General features: G+C 37.0%; 1 protein-coding gene and 1 long non-coding RNA gene across 3 annotated transcripts; one reads left to right on the forward strand and one right to left on the reverse strand.

Moving 5' to 3' along the window:
- Positions 1-2,027: 2,027 nt before the first annotated feature.
- On the reverse strand, positions 2,028-2,892 carry LOC115766760. Its single transcript, XR_004018317.1, has 3 exons — positions 2,813-2,892; positions 2,409-2,664; positions 2,028-2,351 (listed from the first exon to the last, which is right to left on the reverse strand). It is a non-coding gene; the product is annotated as an uncharacterized LOC115766760 (long non-coding RNA).
- Positions 2,893-4,770: 1,878 nt separating this feature from the next.
- LOC115766715 (protein Gawky) lies at positions 4,771-14,312 on the forward strand. 2 transcript variants are annotated; one of them, XM_030710639.1, is made up of 9 exons: positions 4,771-5,422; positions 5,831-7,350; positions 7,422-7,772; positions 7,842-8,132; positions 8,514-8,695; positions 8,751-8,892; positions 8,952-9,148; positions 9,824-10,085; positions 10,404-14,312. In XM_030710639.1, exons 1-9 carry the CDS (start codon positions 4,939-4,941, stop codon positions 11,142-11,144), a joined length of 4,170 nt encoding a protein of 1,389 aa, XP_030566499.1. In that variant the 5' UTR covers positions 4,771-4,938; the 3' UTR covers positions 11,145-14,312. The 2 variants fall into 2 exon arrangements, with proteins under 2 accessions (XP_030566499.1, XP_030566498.1); XM_030710638.1 differs by having other exon boundaries at positions 4,849-5,422; positions 8,961-9,148.
- The last annotated feature ends 604 nt before the right edge of the window (positions 14,313-14,916 follow it).

Raw genomic sequence — 14,916 nt, forward strand, 5'->3', positions numbered from 1 at the left:
GTATCCGCTAGTCGGGAGCTCCCGACTAGAACTTTTTACTTGTTTATTTTTTCATTTTGTCAAGAGATTTGATATTAAATAAAACGAGTTAAATGATGTATCAGTATGTGAGCCACAAGGAGTAATAATTCCACACTTTTTAGAGTATACCTAATACTAAATTATCGGTAGCATAATTCGTCCCGCAACATCCTCGTCTCCGTGAAGTCACTGCTTCAGTCGAGGCACTCATCTGTTAAAACGTAGAGCTACTCGACTAAGCCGCCCCGCCAGTTCCAGCGTGGCACGGATCAGTGGCATATAAACACCACATAATCAGTAAATAGGTATCCATTTTTATGTTGCAATTTGTAACAAAATTAATATGCATTTTTTTCAGATGCTAATCAACTTTTGCGCTGGGAGATGAGACTACAACTAGAAGAAAATTCCCTTCTGTCCGACCTTATCGAATGCAGTCTGTCTGTCCCGGGTATCCGTATGCATGACCGCAAGGATCTCAGAACGTATTAGAACCAGAGTCATTCAGTCAGAAAAAAAACACAAGTATTTTGTACGAAGGGATATAAGTATTATTTATATATGTGTGTATGTATGTATATATATGTGTGTGTGTTATTGTATGCCTGCATGTGTGTTTGCATTCATGCATATACTAGCGGGTATAGCCCGCTTTGCCCGTATAAAATAAATGATCTCAAAATGCTTGCCCGTATAAAATAAAGGTTCTCAAAAAGCTTTGATAATGATTTTAAAACTTATCGGACGGTAAATAAACAACTTTCATACAAACATTTTCCGCCAATTAACCACTGTTTCGGATAGAATTTCCCAAATCGTTAAAACACGTATTCATTAAGTTTTTATGAAGAGCATTGAAAATAATTTTAAAGCAAGTCGGAAAAAATTAAAACATCACCATAAAAATCTTTCAGTTGCACTTTTTACCGAGAATGCGTTGATTCTGCGAAAAATGTAAACCAGGTCTCAAATAATTTTTCTTATGGATCCTTAAAAATGAATTTAAGCGGGAAACGTCGCGCACCAAATCTTTGACACCCATTCCATCAAGAAGGGATGGATTTTCCAAAAAGCTGAAGCTTTGAAGCAAATCGGACATCACTTAAAACATCGCCCAAAAACTCTTTGAATCGCATTTCTACCGAAGGAGTTTAGTTTTTGCGAAAAATGTGAAACACGTCTCAAATGATTATTCATATAGATCATTGAAAGTGAATTTGAGGGCGAAACGTCATCCACCAAAGCTTTAACCCCCACATCTACCAAGGAGGAATACATTTTTGGAAAAGTTCGAAATACCCCTCAAATGAACTTAAACAATCCAATACCAAACGCAGAAAAAGCTTATTTGTCGCTGTGCTGCAAATATAAATAAAACGAATTTCTACACAGTGCTCTCCTCCTCGATTCTCAAGAATTCAAGTAGGCTTCGCTGAAATTTAACAAGGCAGGAAACGTTGGCTCCAACGGCCTGTGCAGGAGATGTTGGCGCAGGAGGTGGAGGGGGTAAGTAGATATGAATGTATATGTATGTATGTATATATGTATGTATATATGTGCATATGTATATATGTGAATATGTATATATGTGCATATGTATGTGTGTACATATGTATGTATGTGCATATGTATCTGCACATATACAAACAAACATGCATACATAAATTTGCAGCCATGTTCACAAACATATATGCATGCATGCATATATTTATATATGCAACAATGCATGTATACATGAGTATGTATGTATGTTGCGTACATGAATGTAGGTATCCGCACATACATGTGCGCATGCATGCAAATTTGCATACATACATATGTATATACAAAACAATTATGCATACATGTATGTACAAACAGGCATACATATATATGCAAACTTAACACTTGGCTCAAAAAATCTTTGAACGGATTTTCTACAGAGGAAGCTTGCATTCTGCGAAAATCGTGATATTTGGCAATATATACCAACCAATCAGTCAGGACAGTTTTATATATAGAGATGAATTTATTTTGTTAGTTATGGAGCATGGAACAATTTAAATATGACTCAACATTATTATTTGAGATGGGATTTAATAATCCAATATTTTTTAATTAGCAGTGCTTCACATACTTAACAAATTTGTTTTGAAATGAGTCGCACTTCAAATCGGATTGACATCGGCAATGATGATAATTGAGCACATGGTGAATATTATTATAATTAGTTTTAATTAGATTTAATTACATTTAATAGCATCAAATCTGGAACCGGCGGCTGCAATCCCTCGAACTTTGTAGGCGATGCGTTGCTGCTTTGATGCAGCTCCAAGTGCTTTAAGTAATCCCTGGTAAGGAAGCAGAGGAATTTAGTAAATAATTAAGCCAAAAGTAACGAAACGTACATTTATTTTTGGCTAGCTCATATATCCAACAGTAGAAACCCCAAGGAGCCCTTTAAAAGGTCAATTGCTATAATCTTTTTTGGATGATCTGCTCATCAGCTCTGCTACTGCTCCACCGGCTTTACCGATGGTTAGGAGGTGCTTCTTTTGTGATCTTCAATTTGGCAGTAGAAGAAATGGAGGCAACGCTAGTAGGTCGGCTCAGGCTGGCAGCCACTGATTTGTGGTTGGTCATGAAGGAAAAAATTACTCCCAGCTGCAATAATAGCAAGAAGAAGTAGGTTGAAATTCAGTTTTTTATACACACAGAACTTATTTAAGAAGCAAACAAAACTCTTGCAATGTTGTCACTTCGGTCAAGTTTTATTCAAATCCAAATTTCCAAGCATAAATAAATTAAATACCTCTGAAGGAACACTTGATATTTCTAATGGAATTTTTATACGATTATTATTATATAAATTATCGATTTATATAAAATGACAATAATTAAAACGTGGCAACTCTTTGCTGAAGTTATACTTATTTTGAAAATACTCAACTATAGAAATAATATCAATTAGTATTTTTTATTTTGCGTTCCTTGTTTTATTTCTATACTTGTTTGAGTATTTTTGCATTGACCGCTTATGGTCACACAGATTCGCAGAAAAAGAGTGAGCGAGAGCAACGTATCGGCACAAGTGCGTTTTAAAATAGGTAAAAATACAAATTAAACGAAAATGTGTAATATATTTTGAAGATTTAAACATATTTTTATTAGTATATTGTTGGTGTGTGATAGTACTAAGGTAAAACGCTATAAAGCGCGTAAACGCGACATGGATAACTAAAGTCTAACACATGTACATATATACATAAAAATGTATGCATCTGTTTGTCTTTTTTATATTTGTAAGTTAGAAAGAAATAGCTATAGCTCCTACAAAGAGTTGCCACGTTTTAGGTATTTTATATAAGACAATGATGAAAAAAGTGTAAATAATTCAAAATGTCTGCAATTACATTGAAATTATCAAGTATTTGTACAGGTATTTGTAAAGAAACTGGCAAACTTTTAGTGTGCTATATATTAACAGTGTTTATAAAATTTGGTTTGAATAAAACCTGGCTAGGTGGCAACATTGCGGGAGCAGCCATTTATACAGAGTAAATTTTCCCGTCCCATTGAACGTGTGGAGTGATAAATTCTTTCACCAAAAAGTAATTATTTACTAAAATCCGCTTGATACATTTCTTTTTATTACGAATGTGAATACACTAAAGATCAATATGCAGTGTAACTTATTTTTTTCCCGGGATTTTCGAACAATGTGTGAAGCAAGAATTTAATTTGGCATACAGATGTTCATGAAAACCTACAACATACATACATACTTTGTGAAATCGTCGAAGTGGCTTGGCTTTTAGAAACATACATACATTTATGTGTTTGTATGTATCTGTCTTTAGACATATTTGTGCAGAAAATTTAATTTTAATCGATTTATGTATGTTCAGAAAAAAAGAAAAGGCAATTTAAGGTTTTATTTTTGTCCAATCTTGTATGTTGCATGTAAATATTTGTAGATTGACGAGTATAAATAAGCATCAAAAGTATATAAATGTACATTAATACAATGATGTAAAATTTTATTATGCACATGTTGACCTATCGAAACATCAATGTACATTATCAATAAATAAAATACATGCAAACTTGAAATGTCTTGTAGATGCTCCGCATATAAGTTGTGTATGTGAATGAAAATCTGTATAAATTCATGTGTATATGGTATAGAATATTTGTTGATTCGTCGTGCGTATGAGTGTGTTTTTGTGTATCTGCAAATGTGTGAGTGAAGAAAAGTACAGAGTTAAATAGGGTGATTGCGTCAATGACTACTGACCAGAGTTGTCAAGTATGTTTATACACATACACACACACACACACACACACACACGCACACATCTTTATGCATAAATGTATACATTTTTCAGTAAAAGTGTAAAATGTATCTCAAACCTAAATTATAATATAATCAATATAGAAACAAATTAAGTGGATAAAAAATTTGTGTCTTAGTACGGAGATTAAGTTGTTCATAAATGTTATAAGGATATTCAAATAAATATGTGTACCTTTCACGAGAAAATTGCTTACCTTTTCGACACTTATACAGACAGGTAATAATTACCTTTTGAGCGATTCGATTTTCAAAAATATACCTATACGTATATGAATCTTTGTAATACTCTCGAGTTTAATTATTAATCTACATTAATATTGTTACCGTTTTTCGTAGGCAATATATAAACAACAATCATAAATAGAGGAAGTTTTCGGAATATACGATAAGTGAAATATCGTTCTTAAAAGAAGAGCAAGAAGAGTTTAACCATTGAAAACAAGATTATTACCAATAGCCGTAAGAGTTCATTTAATGACAATGACGATGGCGGCAAAGTCGATGAAGGACTAGTCGGAACTGGAAATAGGAATGCGCCAACAGCTAGTGCAGCTAAACATCAATTGAAACAGTTGTACACGATGCGCGAGGCGCTTTTCTCTCAGGATGGCTGGGGATGCCAACACGTTAATCAGGATACCAATTGGGAGGTGCCCAGCTCACCAGAGCCGGCCAATAAGGACCCATCGGGGGGGCCGCTAATGTGGAAGCCAAACATTAACAATGGCACCGATTTGTGGGAATCGAATTTAAGAAACGGCGGTCAGCCACCCGCTCAACAAGTGCCAAAGCCATCTTGGGGGCATACGCCTTCATCAAATTTGGGTGGAACTTGGGGCGAGGACGATGATGGCGCCGATAGCACCAGCGTTTGGACGGGTCAGTCATCCAATAGCACAACGTCTGGTGTTGCAGTCGGTGCCAATGCGCCTGGCGTTGGCGCCGCTGCTGGCCCCCAATGGGGACAGGCTGTTGGTGTTGGAGTCGGAGTCGGAGTTGCCTTAAACTCGACTGGGAATAACAATGCGCCGGCAACAGGAGCCCTGCCTGCCGTGGCTCCCGGATGTAAGTACAATCAAATATTTTTACTTATTGTCAGGCAAATTCTCACATCTCTATTTTGGAATTTGTCGAAGAAAAAAAAACATTTTCATCACTCGATTTGAATGTGCAGAAGAATCATGTCCGGCTTCATAAAGCAAATACGTATATAACTTTGGTCAACATCCATATCGGAGTCGATCTGACCCTTTAAATATATACTACATAGCAGGAGATATCTCGGTATTAAAAAGATCTAGAAATTTCACAAGGTTCTAGTGTAGTTTATACAGATTCCAAAGATCTGTAGAAAAATTGGATTTTTCTTTTATATATACTTTATGCTGTCGGAAATGCCATCTCTGCTTGTTCATTGTATATTTGGCTATCTGTTATGATTGGATGAATTTTGAAACCTTGTCTCATACATAGGTGGAAGTAGTGGCAACAATTTGGCTGTAAGCGGAACGGTTGGTGGAGCTGGCGGCAATGTTGGCGGCAGTACTGGCAATGGTTGGGGTGATCCTCGAGATATGCGCCCGCTGGCTGGAGCCGGTCCCATGGACATCCGAAACGTCGATCCCCGTGATCCAATTACAATGCGTGGTGTTGGCGCACCAACAGGAGATCCGCGTGACTTGCGCATGATTGATCCTCGGGATCCGATACGTGGTGATCCGCGTGGCATATCTGGTCGACTAAATGGCACGTCCGAAATGTGGGGACATCATCCTCAGATTGCTCACAACCAGATTCAGAATATTAACAAAATGGTCGGCCCCGTTGTTAGCGCAACAGGGTCAAATATTGCTAGCTCAAATATTGGCCCAAGCGGTGTTGGTTCCGTATCCGGTAATGTCGGGGCGCAGTGGGGAGCCACACAGGCCGTCGTTGGTGGCCCCAAGGATATTTCCAAGCAAATCACTGGATGGGAGGAACCCTCACCCCCACCACAACGTCGCAATATTCCCAATTATGATGACGGTACCTCGCTATGGGGACAACAATCGCGCTTACCTGGAAGCGGTGCCCACTGGAAGGACATGACAGACTCAATGAGTCGTAGTCACTTAATGAGAGCCCAAAATGCAACGGGCAACATCGTCGGCAGCGGTATCGTTGGCAATAGTAATGTTCCAGTCGGTGGAAATCCCAATAATTCAATGGGCGGTGGTGGTGGTGTTGGGCCTCAGTCTCGCCTGGCTAACACTCCTGGCCCCGGTGGAGTTGTTGGCGGCCAGCACGGTAAACCCGACGCCGGTGCCATGTGGGTGCATCCCAATAATAGCGGTGGCGGTCGAAATGCTCAAGTAAGCTCTTGGGGCGATGATAGTCACAATGTTGGCGGTGCCGCCGTGTCAGGCAACAACTGGGTCGATGATAAACAAAGCACTTCACTTGCACAAATTGGAGCAAACGCCAACTCGTGGAGTGATTCTCCTTCGGGTGGCGGCGGCGGTGTCGGTGGCGGCTGGGGGGGTAATAAACAAAGTAAATTGCCGGCAGCAGGCGGCGCATCGTCTGGTTGGAGCAACGCGAATACAGTTGGAGGCAGTGTGGAAGGCGGCGATTTGTCATCGGATTGGCCACATGGTGGCATTGTAGGAAAATCCCAGCAACAGCAGCAGCAGCAAAAAATCGCTGGCATTAATGTTGGTGTTGGCATCCTTAACACAGATATGGTTAAGCAAAGCAAGCAATATAGGCTTTTGGTTGAGAACGGCTTCAAAAAGGAAGACGTCGAAAGAGCATTACTAAGTACCAACATGAATATTGAGGAGGCAGCCGAAATGCTCCGGGCAAATCCCAATTCGTCTCTGGCAATGGAAGGTTGGCGCCGTCACGAAGAGGTACTTGGTTCCTACGCTGATCACTCGAATACGACAAATACGGGCGGATTCCCCCAACGTTATCCCGTTGGCAGCGCACAGCCATCGATGTCATTCCCTCCGGTAAACAGCGCTCTTTAATATTTATCAAAATTTGCTAGTTTTTTATTTAATATCGCGTTTTTTTATTGCAGAACAACCTAATGACCAATATGAGCGGTACACCTGGCAATAACCCGAATATGGCTGTTCTTCAGGTTCAAAAATATTTGAATCAAGGTGGGCCGCACAATGTCGCAATCGGTGGACCACAGTCGTTAAATGCGAATGCATCGGTTGCATTTTGCCAGAACGCAGCGAGTGCTGCGCCGGCGGTGAATATTGCATCAAATGCTAATAATCAACCATCTGGTCAGCACATTCGCCAGCTTGGTCAGCAAATTCAATTGGCCATCCACAGCGGCTTTATATCCAGTCAAATTTTGACGCAGCCTCTGACACAAAATACTTTAAATTTATTAAACCAACTACTCAGCAGTATAAAGGTATATATTTCCTCTCTTCAATTATGAGTTGATTACAATTGATTTATTGTTTGTTTGTCTATGTGGCAGCATCTTCAAGCAGCGCAACAATCTCTTTCTCGGGGCAGCAACGCTAACCCCATGGTTGTCAATGTAACCATTGCAAAATACAAACAACAGATACAAAATTTACAAAACCAAATAAATGCACAACAGGCTGTTTATATAAAGCAACAGAACTTGCAACAAAATTCACAACAGCAACAGCAGCAGCAGCAACATCCATCCGGACACATAAATAACTCTGGAAATGACTATCTAAGAAATCATGATGCAATAACTACACTTCAAGGAAATTTCTCAGAGCTAAATCTTAATAAGGTGCGTACCCAATTAGTTAGAAATTCGAAATTATAAAACCTACTTGTGTAGAATGAAAAAAGGATAGCCAAGAAATCGCAGACAAGGACAATATAAAGCTGCCGTGTTCGAGAAACTATTACTGCGATTAGTTTTTAACTTTCGAATAAAATCATAATTTAATTTTGAATCCTAGCAAAAGTATGTGATACTTTTTTTTTGTGCCGTATAGGGAACGCACTTATAATTGATATATTATTTCTTTTACAGCAAACAGTTGTCTTTTAAATTGCAATACCTTTTAATTATTTAAGACCGTATAATGATTTTGTGTGTGTGCCCTGATGTATCTCGTATTTTTAACTATATAAAATGATGTGTTGTGTATTCGTTTAATTGTAGCCAAGTGGATATCAGGGTGCTCCCAATCAGCAATCCCGCTTGAATCAGTGGAAGCTTCCAGTATTAGAAAAGGATACCATCGCTACGGACAGCACTGATTTTTCACGAGCTCCGGGCGCAACAAAACAAAATTTAACTAGCAACTCAAGCAACATGGGCCCGCTGGGCCTACAAAACGATGGGTTAGTAAAAAAAATGCCATTAAATATAAATAAATAAATGAATCGCTTTTTGTAGTACTTGGTCAACTGGGCGCAATATTGGAGATGGTTGGCCAGATCCTTCAATTGATAACGAGAACAAAGACTGGTCAGTTGCACCGACAGCAGCTGCGTATACCGACTTGGTGCAGGAGTTTGAGCCAGGCAAGCCGTGGAAGGTAACTGTAGACTGGCGTACTCTTTCCAATAACTACCCAAGCAGAAGTTGATTTTTAAGGGTTCTCAGATCAAAAGCATTGAAGATGATCCAAGCATAACTCCTGGCAGTGTAGCTAGATCTCCATTGTCCATTAATCCGACGCCAAAAGATGCTGATATTTTTGCCAACACCGGCAAGAACTCTCCGACTGATCTGCCACCACTAAGTTTATCGTCGTCAACGTGGAGTTTTAATCCAAACCAAAATTTTCCTAGGTAACTACATTTTTACCTCCCTAGCTAATCACATTTTACTCAACCAAAGATTCCTGTTAAATTCCGCTGAAAAAAATCGTTTGTATTGGCAGAAGTTACATATTTGTTTGCGAATTTCAAATCTCATCACCCACCTTTAAGTTTACTTTACCTTTTTTTTTTATTGTAAAATATTCTTCCTCAAGGTCCCTATAGAGGGTATTACAACTTATTTAAGCAATTTATTATGTAATAGGCGTACACGTCTGGGACATCATAAGTATATATATATATATATATATATTTGATTTGTTTTCCATCCAAAGTAGACTATGAGTCATAAAGGTCTGTCTTTTATTCAAAATTATGTTAAAGTTATATAAAATTGGTGTATGGAAAGTTTTTAAAACATAAAAGATATATAGATCAAGATATTTAGACCAATTAACGATTTTTTCTATTATATTTAAGCAAAATTGATTATTCCAATTTTATTATCATTATTATTATTAATATTCTAAAATCTGCATATAGTATAATATGAAGCTAAATGTGCTTCGCCGATTTCGAGCAATAATTTGGTTGAAAAATGTGAAATTTTAGCTAGTTTTGAAATAAGTGTATATAAAGCAGAATGAGTACGAAAATTATGGAAAAAACGGTTCTGAACCCAAATATTTCGTTATATATTTATAGTTGGTCAGACAACAGTCAACAATGTGCCACCTCAGAACTCTGGACAAGTCCTCTAAACAAAAGCTCATCTCGAGGACCTCCGCCTGGCTTGAGCACAAACAAATCGGGCGGCGTTACAGCCACCACACCATCTCCTACCGTGGCCGGGAACTCCAATGGTTGGCTTCCTAATCGTAGTGTTCCCAACACTAATACAACTTGGACTGGAGCTAATGCTGCCTGGAACTCCAGTTGGTTGCTCCTGAAAAATCTAAATGCTCAGGTATGTTAAAAATCGAATAAACAATTAATAATAATAATAATAATAATAAACAAATAATTACGTTATTGTTTTGAAATATTTCTAATTTTTCATATTTTTATTTGTGCCTATCAAATGGTTAAAAATGTATACCAGAAAAATATTTTAATGAGCGTTAGGCTTTGATTTTGCCATATTTATTTATATAATAGACGTCTTCGATTCTGAGATAATTTAAAAGCGGGTTGCCAATTTTTTTTTTGTAGATTTTGAGATACGACTCTTTATTTGCTTATAAATTAATATAATACCCTATAAAATAATACCTAATGCTTGCAGATTGACGGCTCTACCTTACGTACTTTGTGTATGCAACATGGTCCCCTTGTTAGTTTCCACCCATATCTAAACCAAGGAATTGCCTTATGTAAATATACAACGCGGGAGGAGGCTAACAAAGCACAAATGGCACTTAACAATTGTGTGCTCGGTAATACTACAATATTCGCTGAATCGCCCAGCGAGAACGAAGTCCAGAATATACTGCAGCATTTGCCCCAAGCGCCCTCCTCGACTAACTCGGCGGGAAGTGTTGGCAATGGAAGCGGCGTCAGCAACATAAGCGCCAGTGTTTCCAACAGCAGCTCTGGTGTTGCGACCCTATCTGGCGGAAACAGCAACAGCAACGGCAATGGAGCCGGCGGCAACGGTGGATCGACTGCAGTCGGAACGAGCGGAGCAGCCAGCAATGCAAGCGGCGGCGGAGGCAGCGGCAATTCCGTTGGACCCGGATCAGTTGGCAGCAGCAGTACAGGTAGCAACAATGGCAGCGGAAGCAATATGAACACGGCTGTAAATGGTGGCCCGCCAAGTGGTAACGGTGGCAACAATACCAAAAACCCAACTGCTGGTGGTGCACAGCCAAATGTTCCCAATGTGACCCCTGCGGCTGGCGGCAACTCAACGTGGCGTCAGAGTACTCAAAATCAGGCTCTACAGCAGGGGCCAAGTCGACCAGCCGGTAGGGAAGCAGATTATGATTATATATCTCAATTCGTTTGTTCCATAGTTGATGATTAATTTGATGATGACCATGGCATAGCATTCTGTGAATCAACACATACACACACTGACACATTACATACACACTGACACACACACGGACACACGGACTAGATTCAGCATGGAAAGCGCAACTATGTTATGTGAGAAAAGGTACATAAAGTGGATCGACTGATAAACGAATGGACTTAGAATTTTGTATGCCTGTAGATTTATTTTTCTTTATCGTTCATAGATTTTAGGGCCTGTATATGTAAGACAAAAATCGATATATATATATATATATGGTACATACAAATCATACTTTGGAAATACTTGATACTTGAATTATTTACTTACTATACTTACACACACACACACATGCCTACACATTTACCTTTCCATTGTATACAAGTCAAGTGTTCAGTATCCGGATTCCCAAAGTTAACGTACAGTTTGACTTTCAATTTGAATGGCAGCACAAGAGTCCGATAGATAGATATATGTATATATATATATATATGTATATATATATATATTAAATATATGTATGCACGAGATTTATGTGTGAATACAATATATAAAGACAAATGTGCATCTCTTGCTTGATTAAGTATGTGTCGTCGTCCCACACACAAGTATGAAAAAAAACAACACAACTCATGAGTTGAAAATTTGATTATTTTTTGTATATCCAAAAAAAATATATGGAACAACAAAAACTAAAAAAAAAAATTACCTGTGTTATATACATAATAGGAAGTTATAATCAATTACGGTTTTGCTTTCACTAAAGCATTCCCACCGAAAACAAATTCGGTTAAACATACATAATTAGCTCACAATAAAATACTAATGAAGTAAATTAGAAAATCAATTGCCTTTGAATATGTTTTTGGACACCAGAAATTGGGAACCTAATTTTAACGGCATTTTTATTGCATGAGTAAATCTACATTCAATTGAATATTGAACTTAAATGGTAGCAAAATGACTCTCAATATAACGTGGAACAACCGAACAAATATTAAATAGTTAAAAATATATAACTACACATTGATGTATATAAACATCAGTATGATTTTATCAATGGTTAATTAATCACCAAAAATTTAAATATTGTTATTTAAATTGTTTATATAATATGTACAAGTATTGTGGAAATTGGTCATTTGCATGATATATATATTGAGCTCACACTGCGAACGAGCACACATACTTAACAAGGATATACTCCCTACCCCGTAACCCGTAGCCCGTAGCCCGTACCCCGTGCCCAGCTCACAACTGCCGTTTAATACCTTCTTACCGATTATGTGTAGTAAGCATATATGCACAAACATACACACACACACACATACACACTACTCCGCAAGCTGTGTAGCGACTGTACGTTTACGTTGCTCCAACCTTTAAAACAAATCTAATCTTGAATAACTTCTGTGCTTACGGTCCGATCTTTTAAATATATATATATATATATTGGGAACGCGGGGGGAGAAGGTATCCAAAAATGTATCTTGATCTGTGTAAACTACACTCTTATAATTTATACTTTTTTAATATGTATCTTGATACATATTATACTAGACTCTTATATTTTCCGTCCGACCTACTTGAGACGTAACAGCAAAGCTCCACCTAAATTGGTAATCAATATAGAGGGAAATATGTTAGGAGGTACCTTTTGTTATTTATCCGATTGACTTTAAACGGCTATTTTAGACGTGCTGCACTGAGTGGGGAAACGATGACTACTGCCTGGAGTTGGGTAAGCAGATTCCAACTATTCCACGGTTGGAAAATTCAAAAGTAATAGCTAAAATTTGAAGAAAATCAATTGTCAGAGGCAAAGCCCGGCAATACCTGCTAGTTAACAATAATAGAACAAAGGAAAAATAATAGAAATTTATATTTACATGAAATGGCGAGCGCTGATTACATACTTACACACAACGTACATATGTATAAACTTATAAATTCCAGATTCGGCTCAATTTCCACTGCGTCAATTCAGAGTGACCGAATGTCAATAGGGTATAATGGTATTGGTGTTCAATTTCGCGAGCCCTTTTGATGGTGGAGATAAAAACATTTTTCAGAAAAAGCGAATAATAATGCGAATGTAATGAATCTACGAAACATTATGGTTGTCGTTGGCTAGTTAGTTTTTCTTCATTTAATATCATAATTTCTTAGGCCGAACCAAAGTTTGCCTTGCAAATAACTGTAAAGCATGTTTGTGTGCATTTACATACATATGTATATGTATCTAAGATATTTTGCGATTATGAAAATATTTGTAAAGATGTGCCAGGACGTAAATGAAATTGTATTTGTACAACAAAAATTGGTTCGCCTAATATCTTTGTCGCATATATTATGTTGCTTTTGGAGATGCATAATTATCTTCTATATTTTATAGTGTGAAATGTGTTAACTTTTTAATAGTTAATAATACTTTACGGGCAGCTACATACATATGCGCGTATTAATACATTTTTAAAACTGTGATTTCAATCAAAATTAAAAACAAACAAAAGCCAACAATATTTTCTAAAATAAAGTGATAGGAAATTAAGATGGCCTACATATAGAATCTTGTGGTTCATAGCAAACTAAGTAGTTACGTACATATACATATATGTATGTCGACATGAATTGCGTAAAAGTATGTGTGCTCCTCTTTATAACAACATGAGTGTGCATACAAAAATATATATATTGCGTACATACATACATATGTGTATATATATATATATATATATGCGCACGTATATATATACATAACAGTAACTGTATGTGAAGCGGGTTTATTTATGTAGTAATATATATCAATAGCTGATTAAAAAAATGAGATACCGTACATTACTAATGATATTCGACCTAGAATAATTAAGTGATTTATAGTATAAATGTGTTATCAGTGTAATTTCATCAAGCGCGTACAACTATTTACAAGCATTACAACAGATTAAAAGAAAAAAACATAGTTTAAGTAGTTACAGGCTATAAATATGAATTGAATATAACGAATATGTACGCATACAAAACAAAAAGATATACAAATATATACATATGTATATGCATATTTAAATGGATCAAATGCACTTTATGGAAATCAGTTATTTATTTAAGATACCCAAGAGACAGTTTATCACATACCTAACAAATAATATAAATCTTATCTAAAATAAGTCTTTGAAAATAAATGCATATTCATTTCAATTAGAAAATGTAATTAATTTTTTGCTAATTTCAAACTTATTTCTGCGAACCTATTTTTAAATACAAGAAAAGTAGTATACGCAAAGTTTAATTTATTTTATAGCAACACGTACAACGGGCAGTTTAAGTAAAGTGCCGGGTAATAATTATTATATTATTATTAATGGAATATAAATAATACGGCATACAAGAATAACTAATGTTGGAATTTACATTTTTATAAAAGTAGTCTTTGTTTTATAATTTTCAATTATATCAGCTTGCGCCAAATCATATATTCGATATTTACAATTTCTCATCAGCGATAGTTTGACACTCGCACACCAGGACTGCCAGATATTTACAAAATATATAATCGAAAATTAACCGAGGATGAATAACATCGGTATTTTCGACCATGTGGCAACGCTACGATAGAGCCGTGTGTGTCCATCCCAGGGAATCTCACGTTGGCAAATTTTTCAATACAATATGTTTTAAGTTAGAATTGTTTTAAGCTGTACATTTTCTGATCGACTTTAAGTATACGATGTCTTTGCAAGTAGCAGAGAAATTGTGAGATTCGGCTCGCGGCCTGTTTGTA

The sequence above is a fragment of the Drosophila novamexicana genome, unplaced genomic scaffold (assembly GCF_003285875.2).
Source record: "Drosophila novamexicana strain 15010-1031.04,08,12 unplaced genomic scaffold, DnovRS2.1 tig00001222-arrow-arrow-pilon, whole genome shotgun sequence".
Taxonomy (NCBI): domain Eukaryota; kingdom Metazoa; phylum Arthropoda; class Insecta; order Diptera; family Drosophilidae; genus Drosophila; species Drosophila novamexicana.